At 43.7% G+C, this 15,900-nt stretch overlaps 1 protein-coding gene across 1 annotated transcript in view; it reads right to left on the reverse strand.

The window, feature by feature from the left end:
- The window catches only part of hmga2 (high mobility group AT-hook 2), a 36,749-nt gene extending 26,304 nt beyond the window's left edge, over positions 1-10,445 (reverse strand). Inside the window, exons 1-3 of the mRNA XM_053415430.1 lie at positions 10,338-10,445; positions 9,237-9,323; positions 437-487 (exon numbers count right to left, since the gene is read on the reverse strand). Of these exons, the coding sequence (XP_053271405.1) occupies positions 437-487; positions 9,237-9,323; positions 10,338-10,445 (246 nt within the window). The remainder of the gene's footprint in view (positions 1-436; positions 488-9,236; positions 9,324-10,337) is intronic.
- Between the last annotated feature and the right edge of the window lie 5,455 nt (positions 10,446-15,900).

Raw genomic sequence — 15,900 nt, forward strand, 5'->3', positions numbered from 1 at the left:
TTCCTGGTGGCACTTTGAAATGCCAGCTGCTTTTCCCCCGCGTTATCAATCAGCTCTGGTACGTTTGGAGCTGATAAACACTGAGGCCTTCAAGCTGTCAGAGGAATTGTTTAAGTATTCCTGTGCTCAGCGTGGAGAGTAAACATTTTCTTTGACTGATAACGCAAACATTTTGAACGCACACACACACACACCAGCAGCATAATCGGGCCAAGAAATGTTAGGACAGTGAAAAAGAAAACAAAAAGATAGGGAAAGAGTGTGTCTTTGTAAAATCACTTGTTTCTTTTCTCTTCACATGCACATTCACCTCTCGCCACAAACTGATTTGGGTCAACTGACACAGAAACCCTTGTGTTGTGTGTAACATGTGCTCCAGTGTCCGGCATGCCAGACGCAGACACACACTCGGACCTGAAGAGACACTCAGACTCACCCATTTCCTGGGTCGTCCTCTGGGTCTTTTCACCCCGGTTTCCTCGGCTTTCTGTGAAGACATAGATCATAGGTAAATGAGTCCATGAGATACACGACATTTAATATGAAATACCTCGGCAAGATAAAAGAAAAGAACACATGTACCCATTTCACATATACGTGGGGCTTACGAGTATTATACAAGTGATTGTGTGGTTATGAACAAGGTATTGTTTTAGGTACATTAGAACATGAACGGAACAAAAAGCATTTCACGATACAGCTTTTTTAACACTTACATTTTCTGAGGCTTACTATACAGTTGCAATCAGAAATATTCAACCCCCCAAAGATTTTAAGGATTTATCAATTAAAGTTGACAGAATCTTGCTCTTTGAGCTCTTTGAGCAAGATTCTGCTTCGGATGACTTCTTTATGAGTTGAGTGATACAGAAAATCAACACGGAAAATGCATGATGTAGTATTTGTGTGTAGCAGTATATTTTGTTAAGATAGCCATGTCACAATTATTCAACCCCTATATAATATTGTTGTTTTTAAAGCTGTCTGATAGTTTTTTTGTCCTAAAGTTAAGTTGAAACATTATTAAGCCTTTGGATGCGCCACAAAGTACTGAAGCTGGAGGGTTCAATAATACTGCACATGCACATGTGTTGAAAGAGTTCAATTTTTCATTTGAACTTCAAAGTTGACTCAACTTCTGTTGTCAAAATAACTATAATACACATCAATAAATATCTTTTGTTGTTTGATGAGTTTTTTTTGTCATTTATTGTCATTATCTGTCATCCACATCCCTATAATGTCTATTGAGGTGAGGGGGTTGAATATTTCTGATTGCAACTGTATATTTCTGATGAAATGATGGGATGAAAAAAATACCGTGGCCACTTTGTCAGTATCCCGGGGGCCGCACTTTTTCTGAAGGTTTCATTTTCTCTGGTTCGGGTTAATCTTGACATATAGTAGCTTTGGTCTTTTCTTCATGGCTTTGGCTGTTGTTTCCGTCACTTAGAAAAACAGTGTGCTCGCCAAATTAATTACTGAGGTGTGGGGAAAAGGCATGATCGCCACAACTAAGTCAAAAACCTCAAAAACATGATCCAGCAAGATTTTTTACCGACCAACCTATATCAATTGGGTATAAGAATAATGCATTTAAGTAAATAATATGATTTACTTCACCAAGTGTTCTATGATGACCGTATATATCCGTCCATTACAGTGGCCTGTAGATACTGAGCATTTTAAATAAATGGTTAAGGTTCCGTATTTGTATGGAGCTTTTCTAGGCTTGATGAACTCAAAGCGCTTCACAATACAGAAGACTGGGATCAAACCACCGACCCTCTGGTTAATGGACAACCCGCTCTATCTCAAGAATCAACACAATTTAAACGCATGTTTGGCCTTTTTTATATTCACCCCATCAGCAGGTGCCTACATGTTTGGAAGGCCTGATTCTGTTCACCTTATTCCTCTCAGCCATAGAGCATTAACAGCATTCAATGTGGATTCATCTCCAGCTGAATTAGTTCCGTAACACGTGTGCCACTTCTTTCTGCTGGACTTATGTTTGCTTAAATGTACAGCACCCACTGTTCCAGGAAGATCACTGAGCCTTTTGTCAAAACTTGTTAACATGTAAATAAAAGTATTTTCCTTAGAAAACCCACCGATTTTGACAAAGTGGCACAATGGTTGTATGGAAATGCAGCACAAACAAAACCCTTACAACAATGGCAACCACTCCTCTCTATTTGATTTATTTAATGTAGACTTTGTGGGAATACGTTTGGTCTCGGGCTGAAGGTGCATTTGTATTTTCCTGTGCTTGCTATTTGATTTTATGTCCCGTTATACAATTGTGTCAATACCATGGACTTCTGCTACAAATGTAATCAGACATTATCCTGTATTTTTAAATGTTAACACAGCCCATGCAAAGATAAAGATAATAATGTGTTAGCGAATATCTAAATACTGTGTGGGACAAAATGCATTACATATTGAATATTAAAACATAATAGATTAGAAATCTTGGAGTTTTTTTAAAGAAAGGGTTTAGTAATTCAGAGGCTGACAAGAGTAACCTTAGGAGTAAACATGCCAGACTAGACACTGCAGAATTTTTAAGTTAAAATGTTTTAAAAGGCACTTTTCTTAGAGAATATAGTTTATTAGTTAAAGGACTGTGGACCTATGTGGTAAGTCAACCCCAGAGAATGTAATAAACGTCCAAACCAATGAAGCTTTCAGATAAAACAAATTCTGTCCCATCAGCTTTGACATTGAGGTGCCAGCGTTGAGAAGACGTGGCATGATATAAAGTGACCAAAGTACTTATGTATGGACTCACTCTGACCTGCATGTATGGAAATGATAAAAGTTTGCAAAGCAACAAGTGTGCAAGTTCCTTTACTATCAAAAATGATATCCTCCAATAGGAACGTCCCTGTTTGTTTGGCCGGAGGCGACTGAATTACCTTTCTGACTGAGATAACAGAGCAATTTAAGGGAATCGAGAGAGGCTGGACCTGAATCTGTCCTCCACAGCCAGGAGTGAAGCCCTGCAGTCATCCACCATTAACACGAGCAGACGAGCGTCAATAATTCATGGGATTTATCCAGGTTCCCCGGTTCTTGGCCGGGAGTCAGGTGAAATCTTAGTCAAATTGATGAGCTGCAATGAATTTTGCAGACGATGACGAGCCGGAGGCCTGTATCAGTGATATGTTGGTGTTTGGGAACGAGTGTAGCTTTGTTGCAGTAAACAACACCAGCTCCTTTGTCAGACTGAAACTGAAGCACAAAGCCTAGTCACATGGCCGCAGGTGGAGTCTGTCAATGCCTCACCAGCACCGTCTTATATGGGTTTATTCACAGAGCAAACTCCCAGCATCTCTGACAGTCTTATTGTCAATGTTGTTTCTTTTATCCATGACCATAACCACATATTTATCAATGTAACCATGACAACAGAGGTCCTCTAATCTGAAGGAAGTACTTATACTAGCCACATGTCACAATCTTTCTCCAAACCTATCCATATAGCGTGTGTGCCCCATAACCAAAACTGATCGACCCTGACCACGTGTTGTGTTACTTTCACAACAAAGGTCCAGTGCACCTGGCACTGGTCAATCCTCTTGGTTTTATTTGAAGGTATAAGGTCACGCAATCTTTAAGGTTGTTAAGATTGAAGGACTCGTGAAATGCATTGGTGTCGACCTGAGGCCTCCACTAAGAAGCAGGATTTATGGATATCAAGGGGATTTCAGCTTTAATCCTGGGTTTTAAAGTTTTTTACGAAGGTAAGTCCCTTCTTACTCGGATAGGCTGCCATAATTCAAGGTTAACTGCTGACCAGTCAAACCGCTGGACCACCAGAGTCATCGATCAACAAATCCTGACTAGCACAAAAGACTGTAGAGTGAGTAAAATCACCTTGTTGTTCTAGACCATGTGTCCACTCTGGTTTTTAAACAGAGCTTCTAATAACCAGGGGGAGAATTTATCACACTAAAATAATGTTTCACAATTTATATATTATTTAAATTGACCAAAGCTTCTTTTGAACAATAATTTACCAGCAAGGACCAGCATTGCTCTTCATAACATCTGAAGTACTGTCTTCATGGTTTTGACAGTGTTGCTGGTAACAATTCTGCCTCATTCACATAAAGTAGGAAAACTGAACCAGTTGAAAACCAGCTTCAGAGTAAATGGTTATCCTCTGCGGCCAATGTTTGGTTCAGTGAGGCCAGATATTTAAAAGATGGATATGTTGAACTTGCTCTATAGTACAGCCCCCAGCTTGTATAGGTCAACGAAGCACCTTGGTTGTTATTGTGTATGTCCCATATTTGTTCTTGCTGATACGTTAAATTAACTTTTAATCTGAAATACCTGCTACTTTTGTCATCAAATAACAGAAACCATCAAGTTATGTCAAGCCAGGACAGGTGATGAATAGGTGCCTCCAATTTTAGAGAAGCTAAGGATCCTAGGACACGACAAAAAGATGTTTAGTCACGATGTCCCTTAGCAGTGCTTCATCAGAACACATGACCTTGTTGGCTCGCCAATCAGTGCACTGTAATCCCAGTTCTCCTTTTGGGATCCTGCATTTTTAATGTGGAGGTTTAATGGTCTGAAAGACGACACCCTGATCAATTAATCATCATTGTGTTTAATACGTCTGAGCAGGGAGACACCGCTTGTCTGCAGGAGCCCAGGATTCTTAGGGATCAGAGGGAACCTGCCATGACTCCCTTCTATTTTTACATGAAACGACTTGACCGGCTGAAATGAAATATTAGTCTTTTTTTATCAAACTACTCTTAGGTCATATTCTTTAAAAGCCAATTAAAATTCGTTCTTAATTAGGGGACCAAACTACAGCAACTGAATGCTTGATTATTTTATATTAAAAATGGCGTTTCACAACAAGCGCTGCAAAGAAAAGGTCACAGAAGGTCATTTTGAACTGCTTTCGTAAATATGACTCATGTGACCATTTTCTCGTCAGTTGTCCCTCTCAGCAGGATCACCTTTAAAAGCCACTCTGTAAGTGACTATTACAAGAAGATTGCTGTGACCGTTTTCTGATGTGGTTCTGGTTTGGTCAAGTTTAGGATGAAAAATGACTTGTCCAGGGTAAGAGAGGGTTTATGGTTTAGAAAAAAAGCTTTGCTAAGGTTAGAAAAAACATCTTACATCAAGGTTAGGAGTCAAAGTCTGTAAAGGAAATAAGTTTCTAAATGTGAAAATACTTTGAGCTAAGTTTCAGTTGTTCTGTTGATCATTTCCACCATTCCTTTTCCAAGTGCTTTTGTATTTTATTTGAATGCTTAAAGGTGACATATTATGCCCATTTTACCACAGTTGATATGGTTCCATGGGGTCTTAATGAAATGTCTGTAACATATTTTGGTCAAAATACCACAAGGATCATTTAAAACAGCACCTTTTTACCCTGTCTAAAACAACCCTCCTCAGATTGACCTGTTTTGAATGCCCCACCCCCCTCGGTGAGCCTGGCTGCGAGAGCCCCAGCTCCCCAGCGCAGCCCCGCAGTGGGAGCAGTGGGAGCTTGAGCTTGCGCAGCAGCAGCATCCTTCCACACTGTTGAGTCAACGTTTGGAGGTGTCCCGGGGGTCCCTTGCTTATGTGGCCACTTTACGCGTCAGCTCGCTAGCGTTAGCTCGCGAGCCCGGCACCCCGGCTATCATTAGTTTGCGAGCTAACCGGGCCGGTGGAGCCCGGCTAGCCTTAGCTCGCTCGTCCGTGGCCATGTAGCGAGACTCCTTACATGGGCATGGTGTGACTATGACGTTTATTTCGGTCGTAATCCCATTTGACGCACTCAAGCGTATCGTTTCTGACATAGAGGAACCACAACATCGCGGGAGTTGTTTTTTTCCCGAGTTTTTGGGACGGTAGACATGCCAGATACCCAAATTAACATGTAGAAGCACTACAAAAGTAGAATTTTCATTATATGTCCCCTTTAAAGCTAGGGTTGGTAATCCTGGAACAGCTAGCAAGAGACACCTGTTGAAACTGATACACCCCGCCCCCTCTCACCAGCACTGTCATCAAAGCCACGCCCACATGAAGGTGCACTGAGCTGCTAGCAGCCGAGTTTTCCGTGACCCGCTCACTAACTTCTGACCATCTTCTCTGCTTCAGCGGTGTGTGTCGGGGACGTGAAGAGGATTTCAACAAATAAGTGTGTTTCAAAAATAAATGACCAACCTTTTTTAGGTTTAGGGTTACAATAAATATGGCGACGCCTGCGAGCTAGTTCTGGCAGACAACTCGAGCTGCGCTGCGCCAATCATATTACATACATCATGTGACATACATCAATCTCCACAACCATCTATAATACACACCCACCTTATCAGGTGGTCTATTTAACCAGAGAGACATTTCCCATCAACCCCTCTTGCTCGCACTGCTGCTGGAGTATTGCTACCTGTTGCTTCAAACCCTCCACCACCCCAGCATCCACCTGTAGGCTCCAACGGGGGGTTACAAGTATTTGCTCATCACTCCCATCATTCCTTTGTAATCATATGGGGGAGTGATTAAGTTGGAGCCTAGACGCCAAACACTAAATCTGTTGTAATAAATATATTACATGATCGAACGTGAGTTGTCTGACTGAACTGAGCCTCCCAGCCAGTAAGGTTAAAGCAATTTCAAATCCCTTTGCTTAATTTGTAATTTTCGTTCATTTGGGTTATTTCAAAAGCTGTTAAGCGAACCCTGGTGTGGACCAAACAACTGAACAGTGGCCACCTGAAATTATTTAGGCTTTAGGTTACTGTATGTTTTATTTCTCAAAATTAAAACCTTATTTGATATAATCTTTACAACAAAATTGGAATTGGCTGGTTAATAACAGGTTTTCACATGTATAATTAAGTGCAACAGCATAAACGGCTGCAAAGTGCGACTGCCGGACAGTGTAAGCCTTTATTTCCATTTGTACGATTCATCAGGTTGGGACTGCTTTGCTTTTTGTTCTGCCTCCTGAGTGTGGCCATTCAGAACAGGTCAGAGCCCACCTTGTAGGACTCTGTTTGCTTTAGGCCGAGTGAAGTTCATCAATCCATCCACCTCTGCACCCTAATGGAAGTAATGATACAACTGGCTTGCCTTGTCGGGGGGGGTTATTTCTAAACAACCAACCAATCCTGCGACTGTCTGCTGAGGATGACCGCAGAGTTTAGGGAGAACTCCGTGTAAGAGTTTTCTTTAAATGACGCCTTTTTTTTTTTCTCGCAGTAAAAAGGTCATTAATATCCCATCGAGGTGCGCAGGAAGATCCTTTCTTCTTACAAGCTGCTGCGATATCTGTCAGAGATTGCCGAAGTGACTGATATGGGAAGGGGAAATGAACCTTTAAAGAGTATATGTTAAAGGTGTGGGCTGACCCTGGACCCCTTTCATCCGAGCAGACCGATATCGTCAGTGTTTATTATAACAGTGTCAGATGAGATTCGACTGGATTATGGCGAGAGCAGAGTGGTTCACTTTTCAAAGAAGTGCTGAGAATGTTTACAGTGGTGCGCCGCGGCAAGGGAGCACTAAGGCTGCTGTCAACGTGAGCCTATCACGGCTTTATCTGTCTCGTGAATGAAGAAGACACTGGGGGGGGGGGACTGGTAACAGAAAGCCGAAAGCATGGCGGGCTATCGCTGTAAAACGTCAAAGCTTTACTCTGGATCAGTTTGCGTCTGCCACTTTAACCTTTTTTCATCCATCAACTTTATCTCTAATGCACGCTGTCTCCCTCTTGCTGTGGAGATGTGTACACAAGTGTGTGAAAGTGCAGCTGAGTTATGACTGCATGTGTGTATCAGCACAGACGCACACAAATACATCGGCCTGTCCCTGTTTTCATGGGTTTTGCGTTTTCACAGCCACAGTGAGTGAGTTATGATCCTCTGTTGGCTGCACACACACAAAACTGTGTGGGTCAATTAGAGACATTCTCTAGGCCATTTCTTTTATACTTCTAATGAACGTGAACAGGTTATTGATATCATATCTCAGGTAATGTTTGTGCTTTTTCAATATTGGTGCCAACAAGATACACGATTGTCAGCACTGCTATAAACCAGAACTTTTTAAGATACCTTTAAGAATATAGACTTATTTTATTATTTTTTTCTAGGGAGCTAAATTCTAAACACAAGCAGCTCTATAAAAACCTGAAAATGAAACGGTCTAACAAATCCGAAAGTGTCGGATCAAAGAATAAGTAAACATGTCTACAAACGTCCAGATATTCCATGCCAGTCGGAGCTGGAGCCGATAAATACCCGTGACTACAGCACAGTCATTTGACCTGGGAATGAATGCTGATTGTAGTGTTTCCCAGCCAAGACAAAAGCCAGATGTTTGTGGGTGGTTGTTAGTGTGTGTGTGTGTGGGGGGGGGGGGGGGGGGGGTCGTCCAGTGTGAAAGATGCTTTAGTGATTGTTTTGTGCATCACGGCTCTTATCTATGTTGCTTTTCCAGGAATGACACTGCGACAGAAGTAGAGGTAAAGTTTGCAGCTCATGTCAAACGCTAACCAAAAGTCATAGCATGAATAGTTAAAGGTTCAGTGTGTGGGATTTAGTGACATCTGGTGGTGAGGTTGCAGACTGCAATCAACCAAAACCGTCATCGCTCACATCTGTTTTCTTACATAAGTCGTATACTAGTGGACTGGCCGGTGAAACTCAGACCTTTGCGTTTACCAGAGATTAAAAATAGCCCAAGTGTGTATGGTCAACTTCAGGTAACACAAAAATGTAAAAAATAAATTAAAAAAAAGGTCCTTCTAGAGCCAGTGGTTGCTTTGTCTGTTCTGGGCTAGAAACATGGTGGACCCTGCTGACAAGGACCCACTCAAAATGTTGTTATGAGGGGCTCATACTTTAATAACAAAACACAGCAATTCTGAATTTAAAATATGAATATGAATAATATCTACATTCTTCCAATAGATCCCCCTAAATATTATACACTGACCCTTTAATGACTTTCATTCAAAAAACAGATGCAGGAATAAATGTGAATGAATTGTAGATATGGAGAGACTCTTCTGAAAAATAAGACCAAAGAGCAGGGAATCTACTCAAACTATCAAAGTTTTAAAAGTTGCTTTAACAGTTAATAGTCCCCACACGTGTCCACTCTAAACGCCATGTGTTGGCTGTAGGGGACGTAATGAATGTCCTCCAGAGTGACATGAGTGGTGGTGTCTGTGTGTGTCTTTCCGAAAGGCTCCTCACCTTCTGCGCTGCCTTGGAGGGGCCCTTGTTCTTACTTCCTTTGGGACGGCCCCTTGGTCGCTTGGGGACAGGCTCTCCACTTGGCTCCTGAAAGGGAGGGAGGACATGACATGGGTGTCAAGGATGGGAAACAAAGCCTTGAACTTCCCCCCTTTGGCCACCGCATGTTGTGGGGACGCACTGTAAATCTGTTTACACAGCCACAACATGGGGAACATCAATCCTCACGCCTTTTTAGAGGAAGACTTGGTTTGAGGGTTAGGAAACGGTCTGGGTGAAGGTTGGGGGTTCCAGACAGGGAGGTGGCCGTGATAGAGGGAATGTTTAAGAGTTTAATTACATTCATATGTTTCTATATTTCTATTCTATCTATTAGTATAACATCTTACACGTCTTTTTGACTCTCCATTGTGGGACTTATAAAGGACTTGCAGGGGATTTATTATTGAACCCGCTTATGCACTTCAGCACTTCAGACTTTCAACTTTTTGATGCAAATATTTCTATCTCCTGGTGGTGCAACTTCACACTGTTTCAACATGTTGTACATCGGCAATCTGAGGAGGAGACACCCTCACTAACACTGCAGCCCTGACGTGGTGGTTCCTCTGGTGATCCTTCACTTCAACCCTGTATTAAAAAAAAGCCCCTAGTTGTCTCTGAATCCGAGTTACACTCATCCCCATACTTTCCTTCTTACTCATGTTGTCATTTAAAACCAGTGGCACGGAGCCAGGCCTGCAGACAGGCGCATTCCTCCTTATTTGTAGGAAATACTGGAGCTCCCTGGGTCCTGTGCAGACAAGAGACCTGCATGGAGGAGTCGTGGGTGGTTGGGTGGGGGGGGGGGGGGGGGGGGAGCTGCATCGCTGCTTCAGTGTCAAAACACAGCGATCGATATCAAAATCAGGTCAATGAATATAAAGCATTTATTGTCGAACTGATCCAAAATCAGAGCCACACTTCTGCAGGACTTGTGTTAACTCTGCAGCCTGAGTGGGACGCGGCTCCGCACGCTGACCACCGTGCAGCTCTCTGCTCTCTAACTCTCCCCGGGTGGATCAAAGTCTTTACCATTCACCACACACCCTCCACACTTACTTTCGGGGGCTTCCTCGGTCTCCCCGGCCTCCTCTTCTGGGGCTCCGCGGACCCAGTGGGCTCCTGGGAGCCGGAGCTCTCCCCGGCCTCGTCCCCATGACCGCTCATGGTTCCTTACCGTCCTCCAGGTGAACAGAACACACTTCTTTAAAAAATTTTAAAGAATCAAAAAAAAGAAAGCACCAGTAAAAAAAGAAAAAGAAACGAGGGAGCCAGTAAATTTCAGCGGGACTTTTACGCGTGTGTAGTCCACTTGGAGGAGTCCCGCGGGCTGGGCGACCTGTGGCGCTGGAGGAGGAGTGAGCCCGCAGGCAGCAGCTGGAGGGTTTGCCTCGGCGAGCAGGAGACAGGAGGACACCGGCGGGACATCGGACTCTGGAGACGCCGAGCAGCAGCGACCGGAACTCGGCTACAGCGCAGCAGCAGCACCGCGGCACCGGGCAGGACCATGCGGCGGCGGCGGAGGAGGAGGAGGCGGCGGAAGAGGAGGCGGCGGCGAAGCGTGACAGCTCAGTGGGCTGCGGATTGTGTGAGGAGCGCGGGCACAACAACCACAATCCTCACTCCCCGAGAACCGGACTCCACTCAGGGAGGAGGAGGAGGAGGAGGGGTAGGGGGAGGAGAGGGAGGGAGGAGGAGGGGGGGGTCTGACAAAAAAGAAAAGAAGGAGAAGAAGAAAAAGAAGAGGAGGAAGAAAAAAAAGAGAGGAATCACCTCTCCTCCCATGGGTGGATAATGCGGGGCGGGGGGGGGGGGGGGGTTGTGACCGCGGGCCAGAAACAACAGAGAGGAGCCGGAGCTGCAGGTCAGACAGGGCAGCACAGATTTATGAATTAAACTCACATTTCCAATGGGTTTCAATGGGTTTCACAGGGGGGTGGAAGTGGAGGTGGGGGGGGGGGGGTTGTGAATGAAAACAGTGAATGTGTTCAAACACCAGACGGTGTCACCTCTACTCTGCAACAAGGAGTGGAGCTGCTCCCAAGACCTGCACTGACCTTAGCTGTTTTCAGACATAACCTCAGGGTAAAGTACGGAGAACTGTATACAGACTTTAATAATCATAAACTTTATTCATATAGTATTGATCTGAAACAAGGTTACAAAGTGCTTCACAGTACATGGTAAAAAAAAAAAGAACACGTGTACTTCCTCCGCATAAAATTCATCTGTGATTCTCTTCAACATGATTGAAAGTGAAACAACAACTTGTACCTGTGAGGCCCTTTCATTGTCCTTTTAATTGAGGCTTGATAACATCTGAAAACAACAGAACGTCCCACCAGCAGCTGTGAGGTCGATCACAAAAAAGTGAAAATATAGATCGGTATTTATTTATTGGGGTGTGTTGCGGCTTTTGTCAATAAATACTATGAAGTATCCACATCCCGCTAATAAAAAACAATTGGGTTTCTCATCGTAGAAAGATGTGTCTGTATGCGGAGGTCAACAACATTTTAAAATACACATTTGAAAAGTGCGTTTTTATAAAGACAAACGTCCACACTCCTAACGCTCCCCTGTTTGCCTCCTGTCTGTTAATGTTTCTTTGACCTTCACGAAATTATTTGCTGAGTACCTGCACATGTGCTCCCCCCCTCTCATCGCAGAACACACACAGCGGTACACAAAGGAACACAAATCACAGCTTTATTAGGAATTATTGTGGGTTTCCCAAAGATGTACATACACCCAAAAACATGTCAGGCTGAACTTTTGGTAAGGTGATGCACAAGACATGTGGAATAAAGGCCTTTGAAGAGCTTCGCCGTGGCCGTGGAGTGAGATCAATTACACAAAAACAACAAACACAAAGAATAAAGTGCATGTTACGTGGAGGACCTTTCCCACGATCCTGCAGCCTGCTCCTCTCCCCTGCCACACGGTGAGCCGGGCGGCTTAATGCTCGCTGAACATCTGAGCTTTGTGGAATCTAAAGTCGTCATATAGCGCACATTGTCCACACAAAACATTTATTTTCATGCCTGCATAACTTCCTCCCACAGAGGCAGTCAATTTACTCGGTGTGTGGTTAATTTGTCGCCGGTATTCACCTCATTCATAAGCCCCCATTCACAGGCCCGAGACCCCCAAAGAAGGGGTTTCTGTGCAGACCCCTCCCTTTCAGACAGAGCGGCGTCAGCATCAAACCAATACAATCAATGGCTGCACAGATCCATTACCTCAGGGTGGGTTCATGCGCACGTCTCTGCTGGGCATGCAGCTCTGTTCGAGCTCGCGGAGGCACAAAGAAACAGGAAATAAATGTGTTATTGCACTGAAATGGAACGCTTTGTGTGTGTGTGTGCGTGTGTGTGCGTGTGTGACAGGGTGAATATTCATTTCAGCAGCACAGACACACAGACTGTGGTTCTTCTGGTTTTATTGCTCGAGCCTGTGACCTTTCACCTCATTTGGCTGCAGCTCCACTCTGGACCAAACAGACACGTCAAAGATACAGGCAAGTAACGTTTTTTATAGCTGTTGTTGCCAATATTTAGAATAATAATTATAGAAACTAATCTTTATCCTGTTCCAAAAGAGGGGGGGGGGGCATTTTCAGTGCCGCCATTCATCCTTTTAGAGACTGAGATGAGAGGAACTATTTTTCTTTCCTCCTTGAACAGTTCCTTCTGTTTCCTTCAGGACCGTGTGCTGTTTATTAACTTGGTTTGTACCTGTTTGTAAACATACGTTCTTAATGGTTCATTCTAGGTCAAGATAATGATAATTAGATTTTTGTAAAAAAGTAAGAAACTAAATTCAAATTTTTCATTTAACGTCCAGTCTATTTGATTTATCCCCGAGCTTCTCTCTTGAAACATAGTAAGTAAGAAAGAAAATAAAGGTTCATATGTTCTATGATGACAATGATGTTATATCAGTTTCCACAACAATAGAGAATTTAAATTAAATAGTTTTAATTAATATGTGTGTAAAGTGCAAAAACACTAACTACTACACTAATGAACTGTTAACATTCCTGCTGTAAATCATTTATTAATAGTTTGTGTGCTACTTATACAACGTAAACAAGGAAGTTAGTTATAAAAAGTGACCCCAGTTGGTAACATTAGGAAGAATGTGTCCCACAGAAGAGACAGACGTGTTGCTCCATGTGGTCACATGTCACATTCATATTCATTGTATTTCATTAAAATTGAATATTTTTCTTCCCTGTGTCTCAGTGTCACATCTTCTATATCAGCCTGGCAAACTTTTCAAAGCCGCTAAATGATAAACGATAATCTAAAGGAACTTCTGATTGAATATATGTGTAATCACAGGCTTTACTCTTACAGTCATCCTCCAAAAGAGAAATGAATGCATACGTCTCATCAAATACAATGATATATGTTGTTTTATTTTTAACTCTTCTCACGACAACACCCATCATTGCAAATTTTCATTTGAAATATTCCGAGCAAACCTATTTGTGAGCATTTTGTGAAGATGTACGTCTCCTGCAGGAACCTGTGGAGCTGAGGGCCACAGACAGGTAAAGTCAGGAGTGTGTTATCTGTTAGAAAAAACAGGGCAACGCCAGACTTATCCTTTAATTTTAGAATCACCTCCAGACATGTTCCTCCTGGTCTCCGTCAAAGCAGCGGCGGCACATGTGTGATGCATTTATGGTGCCGAGAGGCCATCTGCCAAACACTTTTAAAGACTGTTTAGAGATGTCTATTTCCATCTGCTCTCGGATTACTTTGTATTTTTTCCAAAATATTTTCGGGGGCCATCGCACCACGACGGTGCCGACTAAACACAGCAGACACACACTCGGCTCGTCTCTCCGCCCGGACGCCGCTCAGCTCCTGCAACCTGCTCAGGTCCTCCATGTGTGAGGCTACAGAGGAGCTGTCTCTGCCTCTCATCCCCACTCCCAGAGAGGAAATGAATAGATTAAATATAGAAGCTGGAGGGAGATCCACACGGCAGGCTGTCTGACACCAAGTGTGTGTGTGTGTGTGTGTGTGTGTGTGTGTGTGTGTGTGTGTGTGTGTGTGTGTGTGTGTGTGTGTGTGTGATAGCTTTGTTTCCATCTCTTTGCCAGAGTGAGTGCTGCACACAGATGCACTGTATGAATGTGTGAATGGCAAAACTGTGTAGTAAAGTGGGCATCACGACTAGAATGAACACAAATCATTTTCAGTTTTTTTTTCATGACCAAATAATTGTGGTGTAAAAAGGGTATAAAGGGCTTTTGTGTAGATAAAGGACTTATGTTGGGTGGAGGGCTAACTGGTGCCACACCACCCCCCCACCCTGTGGGCGCACTGAATACAACCCTGTCTCCTTGATGTGACATTTCAATAAAACGTTGACGCAGGAGCAGATCTGTTTTGCAGGAAACATTTATGCGACTGTGTCACAGACAACGTGTTTGTTTTCAACTCAAATATTTCATATATCTGCACAACATCCGCTGACGGCGACTCCGGCATTATTAATGCTAATGTTATGTTGGTGAGGCTCATGGAAAGATTGCGGTTTTGGATTAAAACTGAGTGACTTCACTCACAACATTTTTCTTATTTGCATTAAACTGAGAAACCGCAATCTTTCCCTGACGTTCACCAAAGGGGCTGTTGTTGCCTGAAGTGACCCCCCGCTCAGGACTCACACAGGATGTGAACCCCTGCCGTCTCTGGTGTGATTGTGAGTCATTCGGGTTTGAACGCCCGCCACCCGCCACAGCCGCCTCTCAGCGACTCCACTGCCGCTTATAAACGCGGCCTCTGAACGCGCTCCAGCCGGCGACCGCGTTTCATACGAAACACATGTTGCTGTTTGGTACAGAGACATCGGCTGGAGAGGCCTTTTAGTCCTCTGTGGAGGTGGGGCGGGGGGCTGGACCAGGATCAGCTCAGGTGAGAGCTGTTAGCGGATGGAGCCTCTGGTTTAAAAGGCAGCCACAGGAGAACACTCAGGTCCCAGAGACACACACAGGAGAGACACTGGTGCTGGCGCTTTATGTTGATGTTTATGTTTATGTTTGCGACCTGGTCTCTGAATAATGAAAGTGAAAATGGCGTCTCCATTTACAATTCATTACTTGGTGTGTGCTCCGTTCAAGTGACCTCAATTGCCTTCATGTTATTCAAATTTGACCTCCTATGAAAAGGCTGCTGTCTGCTCGCGGTCCCGACCTTTGACCTATTCGGGGGCGTGTGCAAAGTCAATGCTTCGACTGAGGCTTCACGCAACAAGCTCGGTTTGGGAGAACTGTCATGTGGGGGGAGGTTACGTGTTTGTTTGTTTTTCCAATTGGTGAAACGCATTTCTCTACACTGACACATGTCTCCTCTCAACCCCGACCGATTGAGGCCCATGCAACCTCAACACACATCTCAGGCTTGACTCAGAACACTGACATACATACTGCCACTAGTGAAGTGTCTGTTATTTATGTATTTATTTATTTTGAAGATAACAATTTTACATGATCCCATACCTCAAGCTGCACCAAATTGCACACACTCATGGATATGAGAACCCTTAAATGTGCCTGACAAATTTTCATCAAGATCCATGAGTTATATTTCTGGGACGTTGGTGA

Source organism: Pleuronectes platessa, chromosome 22 (genome assembly GCF_947347685.1).
Source record: "Pleuronectes platessa chromosome 22, fPlePla1.1, whole genome shotgun sequence".
In the NCBI taxonomy this organism is placed as follows: domain Eukaryota; kingdom Metazoa; phylum Chordata; class Actinopteri; order Pleuronectiformes; family Pleuronectidae; genus Pleuronectes; species Pleuronectes platessa.